Source organism: Podarcis cretensis (genome assembly GCF_951804945.1).
Source record: "Podarcis cretensis genome assembly, chromosome: 1".
Lineage (NCBI taxonomy): Eukaryota > Metazoa > Chordata > Lepidosauria > Squamata > Lacertidae > Podarcis > Podarcis cretensis.
The window spans coordinates 46,615,077-46,634,283 of record NC_137170.1 but is presented as its reverse complement, the minus strand read 5'-3'; the positions used below and the strand labels follow the sequence as shown (position 1 = coordinate 46,634,283).

Sequence of the window (19,207 nt, the reverse complement as noted above, 5' to 3'; positions counted from 1 at the left end):
CTTCTTGGTGATAGCACACAGCCTCCAGAATGTGCTCCCTATGAGGCAGTGTTTGTAATAACTTTTAAGTGTCTCATAAGCTTACATATTTCTAAGCAGGTGGCGATGTGGTCTAAATCACTGAGCCTCTTGGGCTTGCTGATCAGTGGTTTGAATCCCCGTGACGGGGTGAGCTCCCGTTGCTCTGTCCCAGCTCCTGCCAACCTAGCAGTTTGAAAGCATACCAGTGCAAGTAGATAAATAGGTACCACTGTGGAAGGAAGATAAACGATGTTTCCGTGCACTCTGGCTTCTGTCACGGTGTCCTGTTGTGCCAGAAGCAGTTCAGTCATGCTGGCCACATAACCTGGAAAGCTGTCTGTGGACTAACGCCTGCTCCCTTGGCCTGAAGTGAGATGAGCACCGCAACCCCATAGTCGCCTTTGACTTAACCATCCAGGGGTCCTTTACCATTATCTTTACCTACATATTTACCAAAGCTTTCCTGGACTGTGACTCTTATTTTTTAGTTTTATTTGTGACATACTGTTTTGTTTTGTTTTCAGGAAATTTTAATGCACATTGCATTTTTATTGTTTTTATGTAAATGCTTTAGATTTTTTTTTATTATATAAGCAGTATACATTAATAATAAATACCACAGGCAATAAATACCACAGACATTTTTGAATAGCCTATACAAAAAAGTACATAATTGTTAAAGCCATTTTATAACTATGTATACTTTTTTGTACACTGAGCAGCACCATTTGTACACACCATTATTACCTGTAGTCTTTGTACAGACTGAATAGAGAAAAGTGAATAAAGGTATTTTTTTCCAAACGTAAAGATGGCAACAAATGGTATTGATTGTGTTTAATATTGGTGCTGCTGCTAATGGGGTATATCTTGTCCAGCATGCTTTATTTCATGGGGCAAACCATAATGTGGCTTGGAAATATAGAAATATCACAGTCTATTAGTATTGTAACTATTAAATCTCTGTTCCCAGATGTTTGACACAATAAAACGGCTGAGAGAGAAGTCATCTTTTCCCACAGCAGCTATTGCATCTGGGCCAGAATCTGCAAAAGCCAACGAGGTAACTATAAAATAGGAAAGAAATAATGTATTCACAAGAAGATTTGGCTGTTTCTACATTTGGAATTCTAGCCCCTGGGCTCACAGCTCCATGCATTTAAATGCAAGGTTAAATACTCCATTCTGATTAACAAAATTATATATTTTACAAGTGGGAACTGATTTGGAATGGCAGACTTCCTGGCTCCTTGCTTTTTTTTTTATCCCCCGATATTCCTTGCTGGCAGAACCCTCTGTAACCAATCTCTCTGGAGGATATTCTCTCTGGGAAGCTGTTCCTAGCGGTCCCAGCCACAACTCTGTTGTACGTGAAGTTGTAATCTCTCTTGCCCTGAGAACAATCTGTAGACCCTGGAACTTTAGGTTTAAGATGAAGGGCAGCATTATGGTGCCTGTGTCTAAAACCTATTATTAGCCCTGTACAGCATTGCACTGATAAGAAATTCTCATTACCTTTAGGGGGACAGAGTCTGTTCACAGGTTAGCTGTGAGAGGCTTGGGATATGGAGGTGGAGTAGTGTCACATTATTTTTTGTTAAGCAGAGTTTCACAAGTGGTAAGCAAACGCCATTGTTGTATTATTGGAAAGTGATTCTGTTTTAAAGATTTATTCCAGTTCTTTTTTGTTAATAAATAGCTTGCCTGGGTGTTTTTGTTTGTTTGTTTGTTTGTTTGTTTGTTTGCTTTGCCGCTAAATAAGATGCAAAGAACTCAGGACAAGGAAAAGGCTGAGAGGAAGAGAAAGGCCGAAGCAGCCAGACTTCATCGCCAGAAGATCATGGCCCAGATGTCTGCTTTGCAGAAGAACTTCATTGAAACTCACAAGCTCTTATATGAAAATACTCAAGAAACACAGGGAAGGGATGTTATGGAAGAGGAGAGGTAGGAAAATAACAATTAGTAATAGATTTTGGAGTAGCTTTTGATAATATAAAATAATACAAAATTAGAAGTCATTGGACAATTTTATTGGCTCTCGTGGTGTTGGGATATAATCGACATCTATTCAGCATGTGGCTAAATATTGGTTGCAGTCCTGTTTTTCTGTGGAGGGTGAGGTAAAACTACAGTATTAATGTATAAATTTTAAATCATATGTGGTTTTATTTAAATGTAAATCGTAAATAATTGTTTGCTGACAGGAATGTGTTAGTTTGACTTTTGTTGTGTCTTTTTAACAGCCCACCAATTATAGATTATACCAGAATTGCCTTGGGACCCAAGCAAGGGCCATCTGTTGCAGAAAAGGAAGTTCTGACATGTATTCTGTGTCAGGAAGAGCAGGAAGTGAGGTTAGAGTGTGCTGCCATGGTTTTATCTGCCTGTGTCCAGAGATCCACTGCCTTATCCCAACATAGAGGGAAAATGCTTGAACTTTCTGGGGGTATGTATCCTGTCTTCAAGTCACCTGCTTGCATAAGCAGTAATATTGCTTCGGGTTTCATTTTGTTAGCTCAAGTTACAGAACTGAAAGTCATGTTACGAAACATTGATGTGAATAGTTTTAGAAGCCATCTCAAATGCAGTTGAGAAATCAACCATTTTATCCCTTCTAATTGAAAGAAAAAGCCCCCAAACCTGAACTATATTGAATGTATGAGCAAAGCTCAAAATCTTATTTTAAGGTCGGTTTCTTAGTTGGTATTAATAAAGAAGGTAAAGAATTATTTCTTCAGTGTGTACTGTATAAGATGTATAAGATTTAAAAGATGCTCCTCTGGCAGAATTTTTGCTTGAATAGTCTTTGCAAAATCTTTCATTTGACACTAAATGATATAATCATCCTTCATATCATTTTTTCCTCAATAGATAAAATAGATCCTCTCTTTATGGATCCTGACTTGTCATGTGGAACTCATACAGGAAGTTGTGGTCATGTGATGCATGCTGCCTGCTGGCAGAAGTAAGTAGATACATTTAGTAAACTTTATTATTATTTTTTGCTTTAGTTATAGTCAATTTTGAAACTATCTCTTCCAACATATCTCAAGACATATTTAATGTCCAACAGATTCAAGTATCTCAGCAAAATAAATGAAACCAGGCTAGCATAAGTGTAATCAAAAGGCAAATATGGACAAAAATATTGGCTGTTTTGCCTGGGGCTGATGAGAGTTGTGGTCCAAAATATCTGGAGGGCACCAGGCTGGGGATATCACATTAACCTGGGGCTCTTGAAATTCTGCTTCCAGAACTGCCTATTGGGGCTTGATCCTGAGTTCTCTCTCTGCACTCTACTTCTTGTTATCTCCCACAATATCCCATAGTTAATTTACACGGTACAAAGTTTTGTATGATGGGTACAAAGTTCTGATCATTGTCCCTTTTTTTCGCTTATGCTCAACAACAAAGTTATAACAGTAAGCCAAGTGCGTAACAACAAAGGGTATCAAAACTCTGCTTTTCCTTGTTAACACTCAACACTAAAGACTTTCTTTTGGATGTCTGTTTCAATATTGCAGGTACTTTGAAGCCATTCAGTTAAACTCTCGGCAGCGACATCATGTCGAACAAGTTTTTGACTTGGAGAATGGAGAGTACCTTTGCCCACTTTGCAAATCTCTGTGCAACACTGTGATACCCATTCTTCCTTTGCAAACACACAAGATAAACAGGTAAGTTTAAACATTTAAATAGCCCATTAATTAATTTTGTATACCGCTCTATACCTGCAGATCTCAGGGCATTTCACAGGATAAAATCACAATATGAAAACACAAAAGACATAACCAAAATGAAAACAAAAGCAACCTAATCACACACACACACACTCAACACATTTTTAAAGGCACTGGGTGTCAATTTTAGTCTGATAGCAGTTTTCTCGTTGCATGTATGGGGAAAATACATGACGATGATGAAGGTGATGATGAATTACATTTCTATACCACCCTTCAACTGAGGATCACAAAGAAGTTTACAATATAAAAACACAAAAATGCATAGCATAGTAACAAACAAAAACAGTACCCTCCCTTGCAGTTTAAAAGGCCATAAATTGTTTAAATAGCCAAAGGCCTGTGAGAAGAGGAATATTTTTGCCTGGCATTGTAATGAAGGCACCAGGGGAGCCTCCCTGGAAGAGCATTCCACAAGTGAGGAGCCACCACAGAAAAGGCCCATTCTGTTATTTTACTTACCCATCAATTTTGAGTGTCTAGAAGAAGTTTTATAAAATGAAGTTATTCACATATGAACCAGACAACTAAATAGCTGTTTAAATTCTCTTGTATAAGACACGAGCGTCTCAGACTGGGCTCCAGGGGTTATATTTTTTGCTATACTTGTGAAAACTACAACTACCTTTTTGTATTGTCAGTGAGGATGCCGAGGTGGTGGTTCAGCTTCTATCTTTGAAAAAATGGATAGAGATTGTTATGGCCAGGATATCTGGTTACAACAAGAAAAACACTGAAGGTCTGTATATGTTACACTTAACATTTTAAAAATATTTTTAGGAGGTTGCCAAATCTTTATAAAACACTTTATTTTGCTATTGGTTACAGGTACCATTTTGAGGATCATTTCAATCCTATTGTCTGCCCTAAAAATAAGTAACTGAAATATCTTCGAAAGTTGTGCATCTCTAACAGAGTGTGGAAAGTTATGAATGCAAATTGAAGGGCTTATAATTCCATTGTTTTGTGTTGCTGGATAGCGCTGAAGTCTGGCGCAGACTTTTATTGAATTTTTATTTAGGTATATACTAATCATGAAGTCATTTAAGATATAGGCTCCATTTTTCTTATACTAGGTTGGTTCCCCCAGCCCCACCTTAAAATGTTGTGTTCTGTTAGCTTTTTGACTGTTCTGCAAATGAAGCTCACAGACTTAGACTGAAAATTGATATTCAAAGATTAATCCATTTGCATATTAATAGAGTCAGCTGCACATAGCACTTACCACCTATTGACATCTAATAGGTTGTTATGTAAGAATTATGTCTTAATCCATGGGTAGGCAAACTACGGCCCGGGGGCTGAATCCAGCCCAACCAGCTTCTAAATCCAGCCTGCGGATTTAGTTTTTACATGAGTAGAATGTGTCCTTTTATTTAAAATGCATCTTAGGGATATTTGTGGGGCATAGGAATTTGTTCATTCCCCCCCCCCAAAAAAAAATAGTCCAGCCCCCCACAAGGTCTGAGGGATAGTGGACCAACCCCCTGCTGAAAACGTTTGCTGACCCCAATCTATCATTCATGATCTAAGAATTTTTACCATAGGAAGGACTGCTGCCCTTGCTTGCTCTGCCTGCCAACCCTTTTCCAAACCTCTCCTCCCTTTATACCTGACCAACTCCCCCTCTCTTTATACCTCACACATCTCCTTGCCCATCCCTGTGTAGCTCACCCCATTCCTTCTCCTCATAGCTCATCCCAAGCTCCACTCACTCCAGGCTTGCCCTGGCCCCTCCCTCTCTCCTCATGGCTTGTCCCAACATCCTGCCCCTTTTAAATGAGGGGGGAGGCACTTCAGAGAGCACTTTGCCAAACCGCACTGTGAAGCGTCGCCTCCCCTCTGTTAAACAGCTTGCCTCGGCTGCCTGCTGCCCTGTCAGCACACAGGGTAGCTACATGAACTGCATCGTGACAACAGCCTTATGTTTTTAAGTATATAGGAGAAAATAAATAATTTTATTTCGTTTAGTTGAACTGCAGTCTGACATGAATTTATTTCTCTTTTTAAAAGATGGAAAACAGATTGCTCCATCTTTACGTGACATAGAAATGGAAGAGACTTCATCTGATTTCCATTCCATTCTTAGCTTTGGAGTAGATCCTTTGTAAGTGTTAAGAATCACATTTCCACTTTAGACTAATTTTTTAAAAAAAATAAATCTGGAATCTATACAGTGGGCATTATTTTCTGCTTAGGGGAAAATAATATTTTTTTTAAAGTATCTACATTCTACAACATTTATATGGTCCATTATGATTATTATCTCTGATCAAGCAAACCTCTGCCAGAGTTTTATCTAATTATTGGTCACCGTTATCTGAGAATATAACTTGAAAACTTGTTTTTTTTACCTAAGAGAAGTCTATAATAATGAGCAAAAGCTGAAAGATGATTTCCTGTTACCAGGAACTGCTGATTTAAATGCAACTGTGCAAATATTCTCATAATCAGTTCTTTGAACTTTGTCTAGCCTCACTTATTCACAATCTGACATTCTCCTGGCTTCCTCCACAGAGTTAAGCATTCTAATAGTATCAAGGAGATGGTGGTTTTATTTGCCACTGCAATTTACAGAATTGGATTAAAAGTTGCACCCAATGAAACTGATCCACGCATTCCTATGATGACTTGGAGCACATGTGCGTTTACTATCCAGTGTTTAGGTAAATCAAAAATAGAATTCCTTTAACAATTGGATTTCAGCTTTTATTATATTAGACATGAAAATAGAAAAAATAAGAAAGCTACTACAATGTAGTTTCTAAAATACTGTTATAGGGCAAATCCTATATAACATTACAAATAGTGTACAAAAATCAGACTTTTACAGTCCCCGTTATCAAGCTATCCCATTTAAAATTGACAGCAAAATGCTGGGGTCCCCAGAATGGCAAAAGGTTGGAATGCTTTGTTTGAATTTGAGGAAGTGTTTTCAAGATCTGCTTCTTGTACTTATTTGACCAATGCTATGGACATTTGACTACTTAACAAGTCACTTCAAAATCTATTTTAGTTGGGAATGCTCAATTCCCACAGACTGCAAAATGGCACAGTAGCAAATATTTTATTTGCTCTAGAATTGATATGAACACTGTGTTCAGACTTGGAAGCAAGCATACAGATGTGTGTATGTTCCCTGAAATAGTAAAAATTAGACACTTTCATTCAAAGACCTTGCTCCAGTTTGTTACCTCTTTCCATAGATCAAAAGTTAATTAAAATGAACAGTAAGCTAAAAAGAGTTTGAAAGCCAAAACAAGCAGGTTCCTTAACTTATTGGAAAACTGAAATGCAAAACATTTTGACTGCTTGTAGAGTACATGACTCACCACCAACTTTGTTTCTTTTTCAGAGAATCTTCTGGAAGACGAGGGCAAGCCTTTATTTGGTTCTCTGCAAAATCGTCAGGTAGGAACAATAAAGGATGTAATTGTCGTGACCGACTCTGGGGTTGCGGCGCTCATCTCGCTTTATTGGCCAAGGGAGCCGGCGTACAGCTTCCGGGTCATGTGACCAGCATGACTAAGCTGCCTCTGGCGAACCAGAGCAGCACACAGAAACGCCGTTTACCTTCCCGCCAGAGCGGTACCTATTTATCTACTTGTGCTTTGATGTGCTTTAGAACTGCTAGGTTGGCAGGAGCAGGGACCGAGGCAACGGGAGCTCACCCCATCACGGGGATTCGAACCACCAACCTTCTGATTGGCAAGTCCTAGGCTCTGTGGTTTAACTCACAGCGCCACCCGTGTCCCACATCAGTTATTTATTTAATGGATTTATTTATTGAATTTATATACTGCCCCATACCCAGAGGTCTCAGTGTGGTTCACAGAAAAGATCACAATATATAAAATCAGAGCAAGAACAATAACCCAATAACACCTCCCCCTCAAAAAGAGCCACATTTTAAAAGGGTATAGGATGTCCATCAGGTCAACCAAAGGCCTGGTTAAAAAGGAACGTTTCTGCGTGGTGCCTAAAGATGTACAATGCAGGTGCCAGGCAAACATCCCTGGGGAGAGCATTCCACAGACACAGAGCCACTGCAGAGAAGGCCCTGTTCTCGTCTTGCCTTGAGGTAAGGTCCTAATGTGCTGCTATAGGTAGACTATTGAGCACAGCAACTACATTTATTACACTTCTTTCATAAACTAGTTATTCACATAACACTCTTCCAAATGTAGGGATGGTGCAGGGTGGACTTGTGTTTAATGAGTGTGTTTTATAGAAATATAGAAATACTTTATTATCACTGTACCACAAGTAGAAAGTTCAGCCAAAAAATTAAGAAATATTTTGGTTCCAGTGCTGGGGAACCTATGAGGGACATCCAGTGGTACCCTGCTGGCACAGTGGACTTTGGCTTGTACAGTAGGATTTCCCCTTCCTCTCAAATGCTGCCTTAACCACATGGAGCAGTTTTTTTTGGGGGGGGGGTGCTCAGGGGGTTCAGGAAAAGGGGACTCCCTCACATTTGCTGGCTTGACATTGGATATTGCCTGATGTATTGTCTTATTCATGTGCTCAGCAAGGCTTTGAACTTTGATTATCTCAAGTCAACAGTCGGCCTAGCGACCCATTTAAACAAAACAAGTAAGTTTGAAAACTCTGGGCTAAGGATTCTGTTCGAGGGGATTGGCGAGGGGGGGGGGGAGAGATCAGGTATATGTAACCACTGGACCATTCCTGAAGTAGTTGCTCAGGCTATGTCATATATAATTTTCCAACTGATGTTTGTTTTGGCATTTGTTAATTGCTATGCAGGAGTTTGCAATCCAAATGCCATCTTCTTTACTTGCCTTTTTCCTTCCTTTCTGCCTGTGAGGAGCCCAGGTCCTGGCTGCTATCTCCAGCCACTAGAATGCAAATATTTTTAGAGAATAGGGATGGGGAAGCACAGCCCACTTCTAACCAAACCTTTCTCCTTTATCTCCTCACCCTCTAGCACAGTGGTCTTAAAGCATTGCTGCAGTTTGCAGTTGCTCAGAGGATTACATTGCCACAAAGCCTGATCCAGCAACATCTTGTACGTCTTCTAGGAGGTAACATGGTGTTTTTTTCCCCCATTATAAGTTTTGGAAGTAAGTAAAGTCTTCTTGGAAAGATTCCGTCTCTGAAACAGTAACATAATTCAGATAAGAGACATAAGCTTTTATGGGTTTTTATTTCTTGTCTAGTAAGCTTGAAGAAACAAGAATTGACAATGCGGGGGGCAGGGAATCTTACATCATTGCAAACCCTTTCTTTGCAATCTGTTTTATTGAAAGCAGAAAGTCATAATTTCCATTTAATATATATTTTGCTCTTGTAGTTCTTCTGCCCAGTTTAAAAGCGGAAGACACACCATCCCTTCTAGACGTGGATCTGTTTCATGTTTTGGTAAGTGTGTGTAGGATTCTCTTGGCGATGACGCTCTTAAAGTTTGAGATTGTGTGCAGATATTAGTTCTATGGCTTGTACAGTCTGGAGTCATGTCTGTAACAGTTCCTGGGGGGTGGGCAGTCCTTTGTGGGAATTACCTTGAGAGTGCCATTGATTCATTTTGGATTTGGATTTGACTTGTGTTTGTTTCCTAAGCCTTGAGTCTGTCATGTAAAAAATGCCCCTGCAAATGGACAGTTTAATTTGTAATGAGTGCCAGGCCTATCAGTGTCTTATTTCCTTTTTAGGTTGGTGCTGTGTTATCATTTCCATCTTTGTATTGGGAGGATACTGTGGACTTACAACCTTCATCAATCAGCTCTGCCTGTAACAATCTCTACCTCTTCCACTTGGTCACTATGGCACACATAACCCAAATTATTCTCACTACAACTACAGGTGATGGTATCTTTTGTGTTTAGGTTTTTCTAGATAACATCATAAAGTACTTTTAGATGTTTCGGCAGGAGGCTTTTATGCCTTCCAGTTCTCAAAAATAGTTCCATATATTTGTATGGTAGAGTGTTCACCTGCTGACATTCTAGGACGTAAGTGGCAAGGAAAAGATCTGCTGACAGTCGAGATTTCCTTCATGGGTCTTAAAATTATCCCTTGCCTCCATCCAGCTACGAAATCCAAGCATGGTTGCACACACCCTTTCCTACGTCTAACAACTGTGTGGAGCATATAGGTGCTATCCCTGAACTGATGATTTGTGTCTTTGCAAACAAATCAGGCCCATAAGCCAAAAACAAACCTTGGTTATAGCTCTTGGCTTTTTTGGAGAGACACAAACCATGAGCCTGGATTTTAATATAATGCTAAGCTAAACCTAGCAGCATGGCAGGAGTGATGGAGGCGCAAACCAGCCACAAGTTTTGCTCCATGCTGTAGCATGCTGCATGTTTATCTTGAAACCACAGTTTACCTTAACCATGTTATAAAGGGATGTGTGAACCAGACCATTGGCCCCTGGTTTACAACATATCTGGTTAGAGCAGTTACTGTGTTTATTGGCTAGGGCAGCTGTGTAAGGGTGTCAACAACTTGCTGGAAACTCCCATACTGGTGAACTTCATGCTGAACTACAGCTTTTGATTTCCCACCTGTCATTGCACATGCTTATATTAGTGCTTTTAAAGTTCCTGTCTTTTTATACGGAACTTTTCCTCTTGTTCATTGTCTTGAGTTTAACCATTGTGATTTAGAAGACTGGGTCTTATATCTCCAAAACTCCACTTGCTTAGTTCCATAATTTTAACTGGGTATCTCTGGTAAAGTAGTGATTAAATAAAGGGCCTGAAAAGAGACATTATGAAAGCTACTCCAGCTACCTACTTTTGTGTGTTAATTGACTGCAAGCTGAATGTGTAGTTGGTAAGCGTGTTGTTCCAACAAAATCAGCCCATGTCTACACCGCTGTTTCACTCTAGTCAACAGCATCAGGACATCTGCCCCATCAATATTATCAAGGTGGTGACTACAAGTTCCAGCTTGCCTTTTGATTTGCATGGATGTCTTCTGGACTTTAAGGTTAATTTCCCCCCTGGCCTGGCATTGTGGAGTTGAGTCAAATTATAGTCCGCTTCTATGCTCGTCCTGGATTTAGAAGTGACTTGGGACATGCTGTTTCTTCCATGCACGTTGATGGCATTGCATAAATAAGTAAATATTAATGTAAAATGAGTGGATTGTTATAGAAGAGAAAAAGTACACGAAAATTTGTAGATCCTATTATGGGAAGAGATCCAATCTTTTTAAAATTGTTTTTTGCAGAGTGCCTGTCTGCACAAGTACAGCATGACAGTGAGGAAGCACGAGCAGCTGATTCTTTCTGTAAAGAAATTTGCAGGTACACAAGTGGGTAAGTAGCTTCTCTGCAACATTTTGATGGATCAGGAGTGCATTGTGTTGAATCCAGCTCCATTATTAGGACAAACAAAATGTCACAAAATAGTGTGCTAGCTTTAAGGTTCTCTAGAACTCTTCCCTAAGGTAGATGGTAAATAAAGCTGAGAAGGGGAGTTTAAAATATGGCTGATTGTGAAACAATGGAGTCTGCATCTGGTCAGTGTTTTAAGATAGAATATGGGAGGGAAGTATCAAGTATTCCAGTGAGGTTGTGAGAGGTGCTGTGCAGGTTTGAAGTTGAACTTAAGGCTTCTAGAAGACAGAATACATTCACCACCAGCCAAGTATCCCACTCCCATCCCCAAACCTTGCTTTGTTTATAATATAGACCAGCTTTTCTCAACTTCAGGTGCCTAGATGTTGTTGGACTACAACTCCCATCAGTCCTAGCCATCATAGCCAGTAGTCATGAGTTGTAGTTGTAGTTCTAGCCTGATGAAGTGTCATGGAGAATTCAAAAGCTTGCACACATTTTGTAATGTTTTTCATTGGCTTAATAAAAGTATTGCCCTAATACGATTTGGGTTTTCTTTCTTATGGACTATCATTGCTACCTTACTGTACTGATGTTTCACATTCCCCAGGAAAGAAGGGAGAAAGGTTGATTATCAAATCAGGATCTGACATAGTTGTAATACTATGTGCAAAGTTCCTGTAACAGTTTTTTACTTCTACATTTTTTAAAAACTGCCTTCAAGCTCTTGGGCAGGGGTAGAGAAACCTTTCTGGCAAGAGGACCTGATCTTTACCTTCTCCACCTCTGATGGGCCAAAGTAGACAGGCAGGCTGGGCCACTCACCTGTCAGCCACCTGATTGTTGAACTTTGGGTTTTCAAACAGTACCTTGTAAACAACATTGAGCAGGGATGTTTATAGATGGCTTTCAGACTACCATCCCATTTCTCCTTTGAACCACAGAGGTTTGAAGAAGAAGTGGGGAGGATTAGAAGTGTGCTGTAATCACTTCTCTGCAAAGCATCCAAGTGTGTATATATACATTTGTGTGTGACAGAAATATTGGTATTTTATTAAAAAGCAGCTTAAAAAGTATCTCTCTTTCAGTGAGTGAGCTTTTTAATCTTCACCATTAAGCCATTTGTATTTAATCAGTCAGGAATTTATATCATGTTTTAAAACCTGACCCATTGCAGGACCTCCTTGGTGGTGGCTCTCCATTTGTGGTTCTCCCTCCCTGGTGAGGTGTGTCTGTTTCCTTCATTAGTAACATTCAGAGGGGATTTTAAAATATTCCAGGCAATTGATAGCTGAAAGATGCTTGCCTGGCAACCTTGAAAACATTAGTTAGGAAGAATATGTGACTCTTTTTCTATGTTTTTAGATGTACTTAATGTTTTTCACTTTGTTTTTTAATTGTATTGTTTTTCTGCTTAGTTGCCACCCTGCAGTCCTTTGGGAGGAAGTGTGGGATAGAATTTTAATGAATAAATTAAATGTTGTTGACAACCTAAGATACTAAATACACATATTCAAATCTTTATTGCAGTTGTTATAGCCAAACAGTTGCAGGCTGGTATTTGTGGGATTGCATTAAGAAGGGCATCATGCCCTACCTCCGTTGTGCTGCTTTGTTTTTCCACTATTTGCTGGGAGTGCCTCCACCAGAAGAACTTTCATCGGGTAAGTAGCAGAGCATGGTAATCTCAGCATGCCAAGGTAACGCCAGATTAAAAATGTGCTGAACAGTATCAACCACTACAAAATAGTTTTCAAAAAGTTCTTTTGATATATATTAAAAAATCCTTCTCCATAAATAATCTCTAGTTTAACATTGCTCACCAGGGCAAGACTGTTTGAGCATACAACACCAATCCTGACTGCCAGTTAGTTTCCAGGCCCAATTCAAAGCGTTGATATTGACCTATAAAGCCTTAAATTCTCTGGACTGCAATACCTTTAACCCCAGTGGCACAAGATTGCCCTGGCCACACTCCCACTGCCTCTCTCATACGAAGTGCTTTCTTCCCAGACCTTCAGTCTAAATCTGCTCTTCCATAATGGGCACATCAGCACTAAGAAATTCACACCCGACAAAGAGTAGGGGGTACCCCCAAAATAGTTTGCTCCCACATCTTCCCACACAGAGGCAGCTGTAGTCTTCCTTAACACGGGGAGGTTACAATTGGTGCATTCCCAACAACAGTTCACATTGACTTACGGAGAAAAATAACTGACAGATTTCAATGTGACTACGGACATTCCCTCCACAGCAGCAAGAGTCTTATCCAAAGTAGTTCCCGGCTGTCATTCCAAACTGGCTATTGTCTTCATCTGATACATTTTTACTTTTCTAAATCTGCACCGAGTATTCACTTTTAACAGAAAAAAATTCGTTTATGTTAGTTGCTGCACTTGAAGGTACGTCTAACATCTTTTTCCTTTTTTCAGTTTCAGAAGAAGGCCAATTCAAGGCTCTTTGTGGATACTTGTCTCTACCCACCAATCTGTTCTTGCTTTTCCAAGAATATTGGGATACTATAGAGCCCTTGCTCCAGAGGTATGACCTCTGTTGGGAGAAAAATATGCGTGTTTTTTCAGGTTCTCACATAAAGCATATGATTGTCCCAACATCCAGAAACTGTTGGCTGGGTGAGAAAGAGTGGGCTGGGAACCATAGAGCGCAGTGGAATTGAGACTGTCTAGTCTAGCCTTTGTCAACTTGGTGCCCTCTGGATGTTTTGGACTAAAATTCCCACCAGTCTTGGCCCTCACAGTTGGCTAGGGGTGGTAGGAGTTATAGTTCAGGATGTCCAGTGGGGAACCAAGTTGGCAAAGGCTGATCTAATCTAACCCCCTGCCTCAAAGTGGGATCATTTAGCCACCATCATTGCACAACTTAGGCCACTGTGTGTTGTGATCAGGTAAGCCATATGAAGGTGTCTGTTGATCCAAAAGACTTGGAACAAGTTTGCAAAGTTGCACTGGGGTCAAAGGACAGACCCAGAAATGTGATGGGGATGGGCTGTGAGGATACAGTGTGTGTTGATGTGTCTTTCAGGGTAGAACAGGCATAACCTGAATACAGGCAGCCTAACATATTTTAGTTTACTTAACTGTGTTGAATATGAGTTATTACATTACATTACATTACATTACATTACATTATATCAAAACTTAGTTTTCTAAAAATTAAGTGCCTGGTTCTCATTTGCTTTCTGAGCACCTTTGTATCAAGGGAGATGGTTCTGCCTTTGTTTATGGCCTTAGGAAAAGCAAACACCTTTTGGGGGTTGCTGGCCAGTCATACCGACCCAAAATCTTTGTGGGCATCCAGTGTGCCAAACTGAAAATCAAAGCTGGAATATATAAGAAAATAAAAAAATTGTCCAGTAGCACCTTAGAGACCAACTAAGTTTGTTTTTGGTATAAGCTTTTGTGTGCATGCACACTTCTAATCTGTGACAGGATTTATTCACCACTTCAGGGCAGGAGAGGGAATGGTTCCAGTTATGAGTAAGAGTAGCAAAACACTAATTAAACTGGTAGTTTTGGGGACCAAGCTAGCGATGGGCAGTACTACAATATATTATTGTCCTGATGGAGAATTTCACATGCAGGTGGTGTGCGGATCCAGCTGTACTCAGCTTTCTGAAGGGGAAAAGTATTGGAATAAGGTCAGTTTTACTTCTTTTTTTCCTGAAACAGCAGTCTTGGTTGTATTTTAATATTTAGCAGTGTGTTTTCATCAGTGCCCCTTGCCCCTTTGCTTTTAGATATATTGCTCCCCCAAACATCTGCTCTTGGGTAAATACAGAAATGTCAGGAGAGTAGATAACCAAACTCCCACAATATTTCTGTTCTGATAAGAACAGTAGTGCACATGGTGCCAGCTGCATTGTGTGGAGAAGGTGGGTGCTCAGGATAGCCTTTCACACCACCTTCCTTGCCCAGCTGCTGCACAACATCCCTGCAATGCTGCCAGTTGGTTCTTGTTATCTGGTAGTTGTTATCTTGTTATCTGCCATCACCCCGTTTTCAGTTATGTACAGCCCTAGAAACAAGGGGAAAACGCGGAACACCCAGTGAACTTAAAGCTTTCACCAATATGCCTCGTGCCTCCAGCCAATTTCTTGCAGTTACGCAGAGCGTAACGCCTGCTTTCTAGCCTTCTGTTTCTCCTTGGGAATATGGCAAATTCCTGGCTTTACCACTCTGGCCCTAGACTTCTATTTTTTTTTAATAATAATATTTATTAAATTTTTGTATAACCAATAAAAAAACATACATAATAACAAAATATTTTCCATTATCCACATTTCATTCTCCACTTTGGACTTCCTCACATCTCTTGTTCCTGCTTTCTAAACATAGATTTTACCAGCAAATTATTAACTTAATTTAATTCATATAATATAATTTTCCAATATTTAATATCTCAAATTTTGGGATTTAACAAACTCTTATTGAAGCTTAATCATAAAATATTACTTATCCAAAATTTATCTTTTCATCTACCAATTAAATTTAAATTTATATTCTTTATAACTAGTTTGTTGGAGCCATGTTTTTGCTAATCTTACATCTTTCTTAACATTCATACAATTTACAATATTTTTGTAGATAGTCCTTAAATTTCTTCCAGTCCTCCTCCACCAGCTCTTCTCCCAGGTCTTGGATTCTGCCAGTCATCTCCGCCAGTTCCATATAGTCTATCAGTTGCATCTGCCATTCTTCCAGTGTGGGTAATTCTTGAGTTTTCCAGCTTTTAGCGATGAGTATCCTTGCTGCTGTTGTAGCGTACATAAAAAAGGTTCGATCCTTCTTTTGCACACTCTGACCAACAATGCCCAAGAGAAAGGCCTCTGGTTTCTTAAGGAAGGTATACTTAAATACCTTTTTCAGTTCATTATAAATCATTTCCCAGAAAACCTTCACTCTAGGGCAAGTCCACCAAAGGTGAAAGAATGTTCCTTCAGCTTCTTTACACTTCCAACATTTATTATCAGACACATGGTATATCTTTGCAAGCTTGACTGGGGTCATGTACCACCTGTATATCATTTTCATAATATTTTCTTTCAAGGCATTACATGCCGTAAATCTCAAACCTGTGATCCATAACTTTTCCCAGTCAGCAAACATGATGTTGTACCCTATGTCCTGTGCCCATTTTATCATGGCTGATTTGACCGTTTCATCCTGTGTGTTCCATTTTAACAGCAAATTATACATTCTTGAAAGTATCTTAGAGCTGGGTTCTAACAGTTCAGTTTCTAACTTTGATTTTTCCACCTGGAATCCTACCTTTTTATCCAACTTAAAAACTTCTTTAATCTGAGCATAATGTAGCCAATCTCGCACTTTATCTTTTATTTTCTCCATACTCTGCAACCTCCAGTTATCTCCATCTTTTTCTATTATTTCCCAATATTTCGGCCATTTGGCCTCCATATTGAGTTTTTTCAAGGCCTTAGCCTCCATTGGTGATAACCACCTTGGGGTCTTATTTTCCAATAAGTCTTTATATTTCAACCAGACATTAAATACTGCTTTTCTGACAACATGGTTCTTAAAATTCTTATGTATTTTAGCCTTGTCATACCACAGATATGCATGCCACCCAAACGCATTGTTGAATCCTTCCAAATCTAAAACATCAGTGTTCTCAAGAAGTAGCCAGTCTTTTAACCAGCAGAAAGCTGCTGATTCATAATACAACTTTAGGTCTGGCAGGGCAAATCCCCCTCTTTCTTTAGCGTCAGTTAATATCTTAAACTTAATTCTGGGCTTTTTGCCCTGCCAGACAAATCTTGAAATATCTCTCTGCCACCTCCCAAAACACTCCATTTTGTCCACAATCTGCAAAGTTTGAAACAAAAATAACATTTTTGGCAATACATTCATCTTAATTGCAGCAATACGTCCTGTCAAAGAAAGTTTCAGTCTTGACCAAGCATCTAAATCCCTTTTAATTTCAGACCAACATTTTTCATAATTGTCTTTAAATAAGTTCCTGTTCTTCGCTGTTATATTTACCCCTAGGTATCTCACTTTTTTAACCACATTTAATTCTGTCTCTTTCTGAAACCTTTCTGATTCTGAAGAAGTCAAATTTTTTTCCAAAACCTTAGTTTTTTGCTTATTAAGCTTAAATCCCGCCACTCGACCAAACTCATAAATCAGTTGTAATACCCTTTTAGTACTGGGCTCTGGCTCCTGTAGGGTCAAAACTAGGTCATCTGCAAATGCTTTCAGTTTGTATTGTTTCGCTCCGACCTGGATACCTTCCACCCACCGGTCTCCTCTGATCATATTCAAGAGCACTTCTAGGACCGATATAAATAACAAAGGGGATATAGGGCAACCTTGTCGTGTTCCTTTTTCAATTCTAAACTCTTCTGTCACCACATTGTTGACTATCAGTTTTGCCTTTTGCTCTGAATAAATTGCCTCTATCCCATTATAAAACCCCCGCCCCACTCCCATTCCTTCCAAATTTTTCTTCATAAACTTCCAGGAGATATTATCAAACTGGCCCTAGACTTCTAATACCGTGTGACCCCAAGTGATCTAGGCACGTGGCAGTCACACACTGATCCGATCAGCCCAATTGTGAAACTTTATTAGAAATAATGGGGAAAGCAAGGAACAGGTCAAACAGAACACACAATGAACCAGAGTGCTAATCCTGGCCTGTCCTCTGCAATATAATTTCCCTAGACTACTTACACATAGGCTGAATTCCCTACAGCAAGGTTCTAATGTATAACTATCACTTGCAAGCTCCTACTGCAGAGATCATAGCTGTCTTTGTGTCATCAGCCTTTGCAAATTTTGGATGAAATGTGAACGTTTTAAAGTTCAGCAGAAGAATATTTGGTAGCTGTTTCTTTGATGAGCTTTTGCAATCTGGAGTATTGTAATTCTTCTTACTTGAATTAACTAGGTACCCAAGAAAAAGAAATAAATTGGTAGAGCTTCCAGAAGACTACAGTTGCCTTCTCAATAAAGGCTCTCAGTTTAGGTGAGAATTATAAGTTTCTTTTGTGACTTTTTACGGATTTGTTTTTCATAAAACTGCGTTCTGTCTAAGCAATCAAGATATGTTGCATAATTGTGCCAAGAGAATAATTTTAAGGTAGACACGGTGCTTTTTTTCTGGGTGGATGCAGGGATACGTATACCCCTAAACATTTTGTGAATCTAAGTTTGGCCTCATTGAGGGGCAGTATTTCAATATGAGTAGGAAAATGACAGTACCCCTAAACATTTTTTTTAGAAAACAAGCACTGGGTAGACATATATAGCCTTTTTTAAAAAAAAATTGAAAAAGCAGCACAATTTGATTGTGCAAATGGTATTGCAAAAAAATTTAAAAGTGGTAAATGGACTTGGTTCAAATATCTGGTTCCCCCTTTGCAGTTTAAGTTTATAAAAGCTAATGTGGTCTTCTGTATATATGGAGAAATTTGTCTGAAATTGTGCATAAAACCAATGGTTTGGAAGCACTGATTCCTTTTAGCTGTAGATCATACAGTTTTCATTTTAGGATAAGGAGATATTATTACCACTGGAGTAGTAACAGGTCATACTGATTAATAAAATGGTTAAACTTGTGCAATATTGTTATTTTATCATGTTCAGAATTTGCAAAGTGCATTGGAAATCTCACTTGCCATCACAGCATTTCTGAAGTGAATTATTTATTTTATTTAAAATAATTTATAAGCCCCTTAATATTTTTAAAATCTCTAGGTGGTGTACAGTGTAAAAACAATAAACAATATGATTACAACTTCCATTCCCATTGGGCTCAGACATTAGAACGATATATGGTTTTGCATTCCATCTGAACCTAAACCACACCTCCTCAGTCTGCATTCAGAACCCTGGAAGTAACTTTGAAGCATAAAATCCTATTTTAATTTGAATGGCATGCTAGTTTCAGAATCATTCTGGCTAGTTTTTCTGTACATCAGCTGGTGTACATCTGGAGGCACCCCATTAGAAAAAAGGATATTTTATAATCAAGTTTCTAAAGAAGGCCTGATAAAATGAAAGTTAGCAATGCAACAGGTTTTTGTTCACAAGCCATCTTGGCAAATAATGTCCTTCTCATATTTTTGTTTTCTAATCTCCCTCTTGGTTCCAAA

The 19,207-nt window shown here is 39.1% G+C and overlaps 1 protein-coding gene across 2 annotated transcripts in view; it reads left to right on the top strand.

Moving 5' to 3' along the window:
- The window catches only part of UBR1 (ubiquitin protein ligase E3 component n-recognin 1), a gene marked incomplete at its 5' end in the record, with an annotated part of 60,906 nt that overhangs the window by 36,399 nt on the left and 5,300 nt on the right, over nt 1-19,207 (top strand). For both annotated transcript variants that reach the window (XM_079990940.1, XM_079990939.1), the window contains 17 exons: nt 995-1,084; nt 1,784-1,965; nt 2,265-2,467; nt 2,893-2,986; nt 3,546-3,698; nt 4,403-4,500; nt 5,775-5,868; nt 6,279-6,427; nt 7,117-7,172; nt 8,710-8,806; nt 9,076-9,143; nt 9,434-9,584; nt 10,962-11,049; nt 12,601-12,734; nt 13,503-13,611; nt 14,672-14,728; nt 18,001-18,078. In XM_079990940.1, coding sequence (XP_079847066.1) covers nt 995-1,084; nt 1,784-1,965; nt 2,265-2,467; nt 2,893-2,986; nt 3,546-3,698; nt 4,403-4,500; nt 5,775-5,868; nt 6,279-6,427; nt 7,117-7,172; nt 8,710-8,806; nt 9,076-9,143; nt 9,434-9,584; nt 10,962-11,049; nt 12,601-12,734; nt 13,503-13,611; nt 14,672-14,728; nt 18,001-18,078 — 1,901 coding nt within the window. The remainder of the gene's footprint in view (nt 1-994; nt 1,085-1,783; nt 1,966-2,264; nt 2,468-2,892; nt 2,987-3,545; nt 3,699-4,402; nt 4,501-5,774; nt 5,869-6,278; nt 6,428-7,116; nt 7,173-8,709; nt 8,807-9,075; nt 9,144-9,433; nt 9,585-10,961; nt 11,050-12,600; nt 12,735-13,502; nt 13,612-14,671; nt 14,729-18,000; nt 18,079-19,207) is intronic.